This window comes from Medicago truncatula, chromosome 4 (genome assembly GCF_003473485.1).
Source record: "Medicago truncatula cultivar Jemalong A17 chromosome 4, MtrunA17r5.0-ANR, whole genome shotgun sequence".
Lineage (NCBI taxonomy): Eukaryota > Viridiplantae > Streptophyta > Magnoliopsida > Fabales > Fabaceae > Medicago > Medicago truncatula.
The window spans coordinates 6,744,090-6,757,247 of NC_053045.1; the positions used below are offsets into that span (position 1 = coordinate 6,744,090).

At 30.3% G+C, this 13,158-nt stretch overlaps 2 protein-coding genes across 2 annotated transcripts; one reads left to right on the forward strand and one right to left on the reverse strand.

Annotated features, from left to right (window-relative positions):
• The first annotated feature begins 400 nt into the window (after positions 1–400).
• On the forward strand, positions 401–1,914 carry LOC25491535 (probable glutathione S-transferase). Its single transcript, XM_013599478.3, has 2 exons — positions 401–796; positions 1,295–1,914. Exons 1-2 carry the CDS (start codon positions 476–478, stop codon positions 1,649–1,651), a joined length of 678 nt encoding a protein of 225 aa, XP_013454932.1. The 5' UTR covers positions 401–475; the 3' UTR covers positions 1,652–1,914.
• A 1,528-nt stretch (positions 1,915–3,442) lies between these two features.
• On the reverse strand, positions 3,443–5,982 carry LOC25491536 (universal stress protein PHOS32). Its single transcript, XM_013599479.3, has 4 exons — positions 5,737–5,982; positions 5,119–5,228; positions 4,902–5,020; positions 3,443–3,801 (listed from the first exon to the last, which is right to left on the reverse strand). The coding sequence occupies exons 1-4, from the start codon at positions 5,909–5,911 to the stop codon at positions 3,708–3,710; spliced, it is 498 nt and encodes a 165-aa protein (XP_013454933.1). The 5' UTR covers positions 5,912–5,982; the 3' UTR covers positions 3,443–3,707.
• Between the last annotated feature and the right edge of the window lie 7,176 nt (positions 5,983–13,158).

Here is a 13,158-nt window from a genome sequence, read left to right on the forward strand (position 1 = left end):
AAACATACTACATGATTCTAAATTTTATATATTTAATTATTGAATTAGAAGTTCTAAGTTATTAAAACATATATAAAAAAAAGTTCTAAATTTTTAATTTGCTTATATTACGTTTAATCTTTATATGTGATTAATAACTGATTTGGTACACCTTATCATACTCATTAATCATTTAATAAACATGATTAATCACATATCTAAATTATATTAACTATATAACATAATTTATAGTCGACTTTTCATGTTAAATTCGTGCCTTAAAATGCTATTTCTCGTTGACAATTTGGTAGTTAAGGTCTTACGTAACTACTATAGTAATAACATGAATGAATACGTGGTGAATTCTACATCACAAACCTTACCTAACTAATTTATGACAATATATACCAAAGTCCCCAGTTTTATAGAGTCACAACTTCTAAACTAAAATTCACATCGACATTTTGTGAAGAGCTTAGAATATCTAAACGTTGAAATGGCCAAAGATCAAGGAGAAGTTCAATTGTTAGGTGTAGGAGGAAGCCCATTTGTTCGAAGGGTGCAAATTGCTCTAAAACTAAAGGGTATTGAATACACTTACATTGAAGAAAATTTAAGGAACAAAAGTGATCTTCTTCTTAAGTATAATCCTATTCACAAGAAGGTGCCTGTTTTTGTCCATAATGGAAAACCCTTAGCTGAGTCCCTTGTGATCCTTGAATACATTGATGAAACATGGGAGAACTATCCTATTTTCCCTCAACAACCCTATGAGAAAGCCTTGGCTCGATTTTGGTCTAGATTCATTGATGACAAGGTGAGTCCTATTTATTTTCTATTTTAATTATAAAATTATACTAAATGCATGATGTATCTGACAGAATCACAGTGGTTCATCGTAATTCTGGCAAATTAACTATAATATCGTGCACACATTTCTTTCATTCACCAGTTATTAGTGATCTATGAAGCATATATACAACATGGACATCGGATACGACGTGGACACGACACGCTGACACAGACAATAATTTGAGAAAATGATATAATTTAGTGTAATTATAGTCGTCGTGTCGGTGTCGGTGTCAGACATCGACGCATGTCCGACACAAGACACGCCTAATATGAGAAGTGTCAATGCGTCATTCCAATGCCAAAAAATTCACATTATTTTCACTTTGATTGTGGTGAAAACTTATACCTATGAAGATTGATGAATTACATCCATCATCATAATTTATTTAATTTTCAACTCTTGTACCTAATAATATTATTTTCTAAGAAACATCGTGAATTTTATTTTCTATGATTCTAGATCCTGCCAGCAATATCAAAGGCTGCATGGACAGTGAACAAAGAAGAACGTGAGAAAGGCATTGAAGAATCATTGCAAGCCCTACAATTTCTTGAGAATGAACTCAAGCACAAATTCTTTGGTGGAGAAAACATTAGCATTGTGGACATTGCTGCTTCCTACTTAGCTTTCTGGCTTCCTGCGATTGAAGAAGCTGTAGGGTTAAAGGTTCTTAGCAGTGACAAATTTCCTAAGCTCTATAAGTGGAGTCAAGAATTCAACAATCATCCTATTGTGAAAGAGAATCTCCCTCCAAAAGATGGACTCCTCGGCTTTTTCAAATCTCGATATGCAGCGATTAGTGCTGCTTCGAAATAGACTGATTTCAGGAGTGATGCCGCATGCTCGAGAGCCGTTGGATTAAGAGAGATAAATAGGTTGGTCTTTAGACTAATCCCAGAAATAAAGAAAATTTCACTCATTTTAGTTTATTTGAGCTGTATTTTGAGTTTTATTGTCACTTATGAGTACAAATTTGATATTTATAATTAGTTCAAGTCTCCTATATGATATGGAGTGCTATCTTATCTTATTATCTTAAATGATTGAAAGGTTCAAATGATGAGAATAATTTTGGTTAACTGTCAGCTGTCAACTAATCATAGACAATCATGTGTATGACTTACGAGGAAAATCGATCTTTTCTAATGATCATCGAACAGAAATGATTGGTTAACAACGTAAAAACAATTTACATTGTCGGTGCTTATGAATTATACACTCTCCGATCATCATTATAAGCAGATACCAACATTTATTAAACCAAGATTAACATCTTAAAACAACCTATGATCAGAGAATCGATACCTAACTACAGCGCATGGAGCTCGAGGAATTAGAACTAACTGGCGATCATACCCCCGTTTCAACCATGCCATTAAAAGAGAAAAGGTCAATGCTTACTTCTACTAAATACATGCTACCAACAAACATAAACCTTTCTAACTTCTCAGTGCATATACATTTAATAAACCCATCATCATAATTTGGTGGAGAGAAAATTAGTATTGTGGACATTGCTGCTTCCTACCTAAGCTTTCTGACTCCCTGTGATTGAAGAAGCCGCGGGATTGAAGATGATTACTAAGTACAATACTGATCGTTTCAGTTTAGCTTAGTGTGCAATCACTCTGTCACTCATTACTTACATAAATGTTTGAAATCTGCATCTTTGAGCTGTTGGATTGATTATCTAGCTAAAACCATTTTTGAATTGGTTCATTGAAAATTAAAGTATTCAGATTTGATAAAAGCAAAAAAAAAACATTTTAACCTATTGAAAGCTTTCTATTTTCAACACTCTAAAGCCGGCAAGTTCTACAGGTTGGCACCGTGAACCAATACTTGAAATCGTCATAAACTTTAGCGATGATTGACGTCGATCTAAGTAGAAGTTCATAATGCTCCATGTTGTAACGTCTAGAGACACTAGGACAACCAATTTTAGTTTAACAAAAATAAAAGAAAACATGTGTTGCCTCACTATTTATCTCATATTTACTTTCTTTTGTTTTTGTCAAACCGGCATCAATCAAGTCTTTGTCCAAGTCGCCAAAATGACAAGGACCGTAAACTTCTACTTTTCGACAATGTTCGGTAGTAGCCCACAGTCGTAGAATTTGACTCTAAGACATGTGTTGGTCAAGTTTTGAATCTTCTTAATAGAAGGTATTCTACATCATCAGGTTTTCTTCACCACCCTATAAATCATCTTAAGTTCTTGTGAAAACATTTTCATTTAGAATATTGAAATTGAATGTATGTGCTTGGTCATTATCATTTTATTATGTGACATGTTCTAACATTACATTTCAATTGTAGGCAGGAAAAAGTATCAATCTATCATTGACCTTTTATTAAAATAGTCTTCCATAGAATTTGTCATATTTGAAAGAATCACACTAGTTTATTTTTTGGAAAGATGACTCATAATAGTTGTGCTTCAAAAGGACTCCAATGTGAATATGTTAAAAGATTTTTCCAAATTATTTGTCACCTAATATCTGAAAAAACCTGTGCTCTCACATGATAGTGGCTCCACCATGTGCATAAATCTGATAACTTAGCCAGAAAAATATATGCACTACTAAAAAAGTCAGATGCTAAAGATACAACGATAACAGAAAATTCCTTAAATAATTTATGGCACAATATGAATAAAAATTTATGTGTCTGGTTGTACAGAGCATGTGAAACTAATAAATTTTGGAGTACTATAATGCTCTCAAATTACATCATTATTTATTTCTTCAATAAAGTTAACCAAAATAGTCATAATTTATAATCTCAAATGAAGAAACAGAAGTTTGACAAACTAGAGCTCAAATACAATGCAAGAAACAGATATCATTCCAAATTTAAATGCTATTCATCTTTACTTGCTGCTGCTGCTGCAATTATCCTTCACAATAGTCACAGGGCAAGGAGCATTGGTCATCACAAAGTTGCTTACACTTCCCAGTAATATCCTGTTCATGAGACTCAAATTTTAATTAAATCAGACAGAAAAATTCCATCACAACAAATATTTTGATGAATTGATAATTTATTCATAGGATTAAGATCATGTAGTGAAAGGATGAACTCAATATCTTCTTCAGTACTTAGATAGATATATATTTAAAACATTTATTTTTCCTAATAGATGCTCTTCTGTATGCATCGGTTTGAGATTGACTCCCTCATCATCAGATTATACGACAATGTAGTTCCGTATTAACGAAAATTGATTTTGAATAATTTGATTCTTGTAAAATTGATTTTGGTAAAAAAATCAGTTTAATGTAAAGTGATTTATACTTCAATACATCCAAGGGAAAAAATTAGTATATCAATTCATATCAGAATAGTTTAGATAAAAATTGCTACACTTTATAGTTCAGTTGCATCCAAAATCCACACTTAAAGAAATCTGAACACTTAGATAGAATTGAGTTTGGGGCTAAAATCAATTATAGGACTCGAAGTCAAAGATAACTAATACTACTATGTTTCCACGGCAGAATGGGTGCCAGATGCACGTCTACCGGAAGCTACGAATTAAGGTTTCATTAATTCACAGCAGAAATGAACCCAGACACGCATCTATCATTATAAACACCAAACCAAACACACTATAAATGTGATTTTGGGAAAATTGCTCAAACCACGTTTCAAAAACGTAAATATGAATTTTGTGTCTCAGGCAGTGGAACCAAACATGCATGTCGGGATGAACAGTGAGACCAAAAAATCACGGTGAGCCACCCTGATTTTGTAAAGCTACAAAAATGAGTGATTTTGTCAAAATTGCAACACACACAAAGTGTAGCTTTTGCCAAAATCGCGCTGACTCACCTTAATTTTGTCAATCTCACCGCTCATCCAAACATGAGCAACTTGAGTATCAACATTCAACAAATTGTATCATGTCACTAAAATATCTATCTTCTAATAAAAAATTCAGTCGGAACATAGATAAAGTTTGGTATCTAACTCACCAACTTACACTCCAAAGCAAACCCCACATGATCAATTATTAAACACAAGATTAGGAAATTAGGGTAAAAAAAAAAAAAAAAAAAAAAACCTTTGAATTGTGCTGAGACCCCTGCTACCCATAACAAGAGAATCCAACTTCAGATCTTCAACAGCATCCATAAGTTTCTCTCTTGCATCACCCCAGTACACTTTTGTAACAACATTCACCTAAAAATCAATAATCAATAATTATTACACAAATACAAAAACAATTAAAACTCCTAAAACATCCTTGTCTAGATTAAAATGCAGAAAAATAAAAATACCTCTTTTTGTCTTGAAAAAGTGTCAAGCAAATCAAGAACCTCAATATCAATCTGAACACCATACTTCTTCATTATCTCTGGTTCTCTGAACTCTTTCAGCGGAATAAGAGCTTCACAACAATAAAAAAATATAAATTTAAAAAAAAAAAAACCAAAATCAATATCATGTCATGTCATGTCATACTGATAATCAAGAGAACATGCACCGGTAATCCAGAGTTCGGCCAAATTTCGTGTCAAAATCGAAAGAATCTAGTCCGATATAAATGTATGAATCAAGTATGATGAAAGATTCATACATTTCTATTAGAATAGATTCTTTATGTTGTCACTCTCCGTTCTGGGAGAAACCGGCCCTGATAATCCAGAGTTTCGGCCAGAAGATAAATAAAATATGTTTAAAATTTGTTCTAGTCAAATTCAGTCTAATTAGACTCGAGACTCTGATAATCTGAAATTCTGTTAGAAGATAAATAAAGTTTGATCAAGAATTATTTAAATCAAGATTCGAACTCTTATCAAACTAACAATATAAGATCAGATCAGAAAAATAAATAAATAAAACATAAGATAAGTAAAAATTATCAAAAAAAATGAAGAAAAATGAATGGTACTTACGAGAACCATCTTTGGCCCATAACTGATTACGAGCTTCATCAAGAGAATCATGGCTGATGTGAATGATGTAAATGTTGTCACCTTTATCAGCTAAATTCTCAAGTGCCCATTTCAGAGCATTCTTGCTGCTCTTGGAGAAATCCAAAGCCACGCCAATAGTTCTATCTTTTGCCATTTTTGTTTGTGAATGATGAGAGATTGAGTTGGGAAAAGAAGAAGAAGAAGAAGAAATAGCTTTGACAAGGGTTTAAATGTCATTGACAAAGCGTATATATTGACAAAAATTGTTCACGCTTTTTTGGCGAGGATAGAGATTGAGTTTTATGAAATGATTTTTTATCTATACTTTTGGTAAAACATCTACTAAATACTCAATATATAATTTGATCATTATCAAAATACCGTCTTACAACAAAAAAAATCTTATCTTTAATCGTAAATGTCGAAGTTGTTAAGTTAGATATTCACAAAAATTTAGTCAATATATAATTTGATCATTATCTAGATATTGTCTTATATAACACAAAAATTGAAAAATTTAGACAAAATGCATGGTTGGTTATAGTTTGAAGTTAAATTTATGTTTTTAATATATATATTTTTTTTAAAGTAATTTAGCGGCTAGAAAATAAAAATAAAAATAAAAATAAGGCCGAAATTTAAAGTGATCATCTTTTTAATCGATTTTTTTTAATATATAGAGATGGATTATTTTACATTCATAAAAATTATTATAACATAATCTAATCATAAAAGAATAATTTTTGTCACCACATTATTAAACTAAAACAATACAAAATAAAAAAACTAAATAGGAAAATGTTGACACCCAAATATCCATTTTTTTTTTGAAAAAAATAAAATAAATAAATAAATATCCATTATTCTTGTGTGTGTCTACACTCTATAGCTTCAAGACAAGATAAATAAAACAGGAACACATGCAAACATCAAACGGAATATAATTAAGTGTAGGACAAAGCAAATAAATATTTTCTTAGTCGTGCTTGATAATATCTTTGCCAAGTGTCAATGTCGTTATTACCCAAGTGAATCTGAGTCATAGCATCATAAAGAGGATAGGATTGAAATTCTGCATTTTATAGATTTAAGAAATTGTTATTTTCAGTCAAAAAATAATAATTTTTTATGATGTTTTGCTCAAGTTTATCGATATGTTTTAAAAAAAAATGTTTTTTTAAGATAAATATGTTAATATTTTATATTTGTTTTAAGGGTGTGTTTGTTTCAAGTTATAATTGTTGATTCCCGGGAATAAAATGATATGAATGTATATGTCTATGTTTGTTACAAGTTTACTAAATTTTATTCCCGGGTATAAAATGTTCCTGGGAATAGAAAAAATTTCCCAAGGAAAAGGGTGGGAATAAAGTTCTCATGGAGATGGGAATAAATTCATAAATAGTTTACCTATTATAATCCCTATTTTTATGGTTCCTAGGAATATTATAAAGTTAACCAAATATATTTTTCATAAATTCCTTGGAATAAAATTCCTATTTTTATATTCCAAGGAATGTTATTCCTATGAATAAATTTGGTAAACTTGAAACAAACACACCCTAAATTATAAAAAGAGGATATTATTTCTCTCTATATTGTTAATGTTTGTTTTATAGTTAAACAAAATAAATTATTTTCATAAATTTGGTTTAGTTGATAGAGATAATATATAATATTAATATATGTAAAGTTTGAGATTTAAGTTTTGACAAAAAAACAAAATGAATTCATCAAATTTTAGGGATAAATATAATATTTTAAGAATCTTAGACAACAAATTTAAGAATAATTAAGAATAACTTTTACAAAATAAAATGATATTTACTAGGGCCCGCATGTCGTAGGCTCATGGCTTTTGATGCTTTCCTTGGGGCAGTTTAACTACTTAGCGTGCCGTAATCAAACTCCAAATGGAAACAAATTAACAAAGATAACACGAAAAAATAATCACAAATGGAAACTGAAAACCGCGTTACGTTAATGGTTCTCGTTAATATAATTTGTAAGAAAAAAACTTATGCTGATTAAATGGATCAGTGCCATCAGAGCCACGTGAAATCAGATGGTCTTTTAGTATTTATGAGAATTGTTGTTGACACATTGCATAAGGTTGGGGCACACGAGTAATTTACGTTTTTGCCCTCTCGGCAGTTAACTGTCAAAGAATTTAAAAACCGGCTGCAGTTAAATACTGAGGAAAACATCGGTAGTTAACTGTCGGAAAATATGTTATAAGAATATAAAAGATATAGGAGTTTCCAAAACTTCATTGTTACGTTTTTTATTCTCCTTGGTGCGATTTTAAACAATTTGAAGTCATTCCAAACCAATTTCAATCACAAAAACAAGTAAGTTTTTTTAATCATATTGCATTGTTGTTTTGTGGTCAAATTGTTTGTTTTTTTTTTTTTGTTAAAATTCAATTATATAGGTTCGATTATATATGTTTTATTGATTTTATGATTTAATGATATGTTAGGATAGTTTAGGTTAGAATGGTTAGAATTGTTAGGTTTAGATTTTGATAAATCGTTGTAGAATTCTTAGAATTGTTTATGTTTAGGTGTAGGTTTTGATGATAGTTTAGGTTTAGTTTTTGATTTTACGATTTTATGGCATTGTTGTTTAGTTAGGTTTTGATCGCCATTTTTTTTATAATGTAGATATGTCTTAGAATCAGGGTAACGTTCAGGGTGATGAGAAGAACAAAGAAAAATCACCTATGACGTGACACAAAATTGTTTGTGATGGTTCCGAAAAAAAAAAAAGGGTTCGAAGGTGCCGGTGTACAATCACTCGAGGTTGAGGAGGAGCAGGAGGACATGCTATTTTGATCCTCAATCAAAACAAGGTGCCCCAGGGACTTTAGCGGGCAACCCGATTGACTTGTGTGACGAGGAAGAATGAATATAATGGTTTTTAATGCCTAATTGTTTTGGATTTTTTTATGTTTTATTTTCGTGTCGCGCACATTTTGTTTGACATTATGGTACTTAGAATAAAATCGCATTTGAAATAATTTCGATTAAAGTCACGTTTTGAATAATTGTGTATTCGAATAAAAACTAATTAAATCTAACGTGAATTCAACTAATTAAAATTGCGTGATAAATAAATAAATTCGAAAAGTGAATAAATAAGATAATTATTGGTTCATTCAAAACAAAATATATGTTATCACATTACATTGCATTACATTTTATTCCGGAATGTACCTTCCAACTGCAACAATTATCTTACCACTGAATGGGGCAAATTCAAACTTGCTAAACAGCAAGACTCCAGCATCCGATGAGCATCTTGAATGATGGTATTCAAGTGTCAAAAGAATGAGGTGCATTCATTGACACTTGAATACCATTGTTCAAGATGCACATCGCGTGCTGGATTCCTGCCGTTTAACAAGTTTGAATTGTCTCATTCAGAGGAAGACAATTGTTCCATTCGTTTACACTTCAATACCTTCATTTAAACCAGCCTAACAAGAATTTAATCTTTTGACATGAACAATGAAAATGTCAGTCGAATATTGAAGACCTGCCGTTTGGCAAGCTTGAATTACCCCATTCAAAGGAAGACAATTGTTGTAGCTAAAAGGTGCATTCATTCCGTAACTAATGACGATCTTCTGGCAGAATCAAACTTTTGATGATATCTTCAGTTGATCTCAGCAACATCACCCGCATATCGATCCACTGGAACATGTTGTGCTCCCAAAACATGCTCGTCACGTTTTCGTCATTCGTTAATTCCACCCAAGTGAATGATACTCTCTCCTTGTCGAGTGTTGGACGTTTATACCGAACGTGTTCCACCCTCCTTCTGTCTATGGGGTTGACTCCTTTGTTGAATTTAGTCGGTTCATCCTTGAGACCTCTTAATGTCATACCAAAGCATCGAACCTTCAACCTTTGAGGTTCTCCGCCGTTGGATTGTGCATGAAGATTGATCCACCCGGCCATTTTTTCAAATCTACACAATAAGAAATTAAAAATAATCAATGAAAAACTCATTCAAACATTTCATCAAACACTTGATATGCAAATTATACATAGACTCTAAAAATCATAAAAATAACCCTAAAATTATAAATTATATACTCTTACTAAAATAAAAAAAAATTAATCATATACTATAACATAAATCATTCAACTTATGTTTAACATAATTTTTTTTGTTATAACGTAAAATATAACAAAATTATTCAACTTATATTTACTCTTAAAATAAATCATAAACTCTTACTAAAATAAAATAAAAAAATATAAAACAACAAATTAAAATATAACCCTAAATTTTTAAACTATAACATAATCATCATGCAAACATTTTAACTAAATTAATCAACTAACACCTAATCTAAAAATGATTTATAACATGTAAATCTAATTAAAAACTTAAATAAAAAAATAAATAGAAAACACCAAAATAATAAATAGCCCTAAAATTCTAAGTTATAACATAAACATCATGCAAATATTTTAACAACATTAATTAACTAACATCTACTCTAAAAATTAATTATAACATGTAAATCTACTCAAAAACTAAAAAATAATAAATCTACTCAAAAACTAACAAATAAAAATATTTATAACAACTAAAATGTAAGTTAATAGCATCATAATTACTTACTTGTGATTTTGTTGAATAAATTTGGTTGGATTTTTTTTAGAGAGATTTGGTAAAAAAAAAAATTGGAAGATAAGATGAATAATGGATGAGAGAGCTTCGGCCAGATTTGAAGCAGAAGATCCTCGGCAGTTAACTGCAGCCGGTTTTTGAATTCTGCGGCAGTTAACTTTCAGACAAAAGCGTATTTTACTCGTGTTTCTCAGTCATATGAAATGTGTCAACAACAATTCTCAGTATTTGTTTACTTTTAAAATTGAAGATCAGTTACATGAAGCACACAGAAACCAATAAAGTTTCTTTCTACTCGAAAATAATTTAGTGGTAAAACACATAGAATACAAATTCAACATTGTTAAATTTGAAAAGATGAATTTGTAAATAATTCATAGCATCCAAGTTAATAGTATAAAATGAAGAAAATATTTATAGAATTGAAAGAAAAAAAAAATTGAACCGTCATGGATCCATATCATAACATTGACGTTCAAGTTGTTAATTGAATAGATAAATAATCAAATGTGAATTGTCATTTAGAACCTAACAAACATTCTCACAAGACGGAAAATTAAACAATTTTGTACAAAAAGACGGACAAAGAGTGATATTAAGACGAAAAAAATCATAAAACCAAATATTTGTGGAAACCACTTGTTTAGATAAAAAAATAAAAATACTCTCTCCGTCCCAAATTATATGTCGTTTTACAATATCAATGAAACATTAATGTTACTTTTCATATTATGTCCTTAACTATTTATTATTATCTCTTCTTTCAATTCTTTAATTTATCTTTTCCATATCATTTATTAAGGATAATTTTGTAAAGCAACTCATAATATCTATGTCTCATACAAAATTAATTACATTTCTTAATACGTGTGAAATGCCTAAAACGTCATACAATTTGGGACGGATGGAGTACTATGTTATGGGATCTTTAAAAAAAAAAAATACTATGTAATGGGTTGATTCCTAGCCAACAAAAAGATTTATTCAAAACCGATCTAATAAAGCTTGGTTTTGGCTTGGTTAAGGTGAGTTTAAATATCTAATAGGAGTTTGGATCATTATTAATGTGTATGTCTATAGTCTAAGGGGTAGTAATTATGTTTCAGTGATGTGGTAAAATAAAAATATCAATAATCAATCCTAATTTTGATTCTAAAAGTATGGAGGTCGTTGTTGCATGTCACACACCTTATATACAAGTAAAAATATTGAGAGAACAACTAAAGATTTCTCTTGATGAATAACATAATTGATTATAGGGTCTACGGATTAAATTTAGTTCTAACATTTTTCTCTAAAAATTATATTCGGCTAATGCATAAGAAAGTTATTATTAAAACAAACAAAAAAAACCAATTTTCCTTAAAAGAAAAAACAATTCTTAAAATAAAAAACGAGTGAAGATTTGTCAATTAATAAAGGTTGACTTTAAGTCATAATCACTATGAAGCACAAACATTTTAGAATAGTGTTATGTTGACATCCAAAAACCAACTACTTAAGCCACACCGTATCATTTTCAAGAAGCAGTTTAAGCTATAACAAAGTTTAAGATAAAATAAAATGATTAAAAAAATCCAATTTATACCGACTAATGGTATCAAAATATGGTGTAAACAACTAAAAAGGTTGTTCATTATCATTTCTAAACACTCATGTGTGTTCCGATATCAGATATGTGTCGGTGTCAAACACTAACACCACAGTGACACCTATAATCATATTGAATTATATTGTTTTCTCAAATTATTATTGGTGTCCATTTTATGTACGACATTGTTTGTGTTCTTGCTTCACATACTCGTGATCTTTTCTCACAGGTTCGATCCCAAAACTATAAAAAAAATTGGAGGGGCGTGGGTTCAATCAACCAACCATTCATCATGAGGAACCGGCGCAGCTTTAAGTCATAGTCTATTTTTAAAGTGTGTGGATCATTTTTTATAAAAAAAAGTTTTTTCTATATTACCTTTGAAGAATGGTGGGTAATTTACCCACCAACCAATAAAAATGAGCAATTTATTGGTGGGGTCAAAATAGTTCATGGATACCACTTAAAAATGTGCTTATGTGACTAATGTGTATTGGTTGGGGTAAATTACCCACCATTCTTCCATGGGTACCCTAGTTGTCCCCATAAAAAAAATATTATGGAAGAGTGAAATTATCATTATTTAAAGTAATATTAATGACCATTTTACAATTGTTATCTTAGAATTTAAACTATGTTTCTTAAAATTATAATATCAAATTCTTATCACTAAACCTGAATCTCATGAACAATATATAAAGACATTTGTCAACGGTATTTTAGTTTTGGGCATTTCTAACCCTTAAAAGACATCACGATGCAACTTATCTAAAAAAATATATCAAATAATTTTATAAAAAGAGTTGCTACAAAAAATAATTCCTACTTTAAAGAAACAATGATGTGAAAGTTTTACTAATAGAATGAAAAGAATGTTTGTTTTTGTTGCTAAATTACAATTTAGTTCCCTTAAGTTATTCTTAAGTTTCACTTTGTCCTTTGAGCTATTTTTGTTATGTTTTGACCAAATAAGCAACAAATGTTATTCATTTTTGTTAGTTTTAAGTTAGAAAATTTGCACAGCTCTTCTCCAAATGAGAAAAAGTGTCTGTGCATCTTGCATGCCTGCCTTCTTTATGAAAGGTGGATAGGTGTTAAACTATCTTGCATGTCTTCTTCATTCTAAAGTTATTTTTTGGTTTGTGCTCTTTTAACTCACTTTT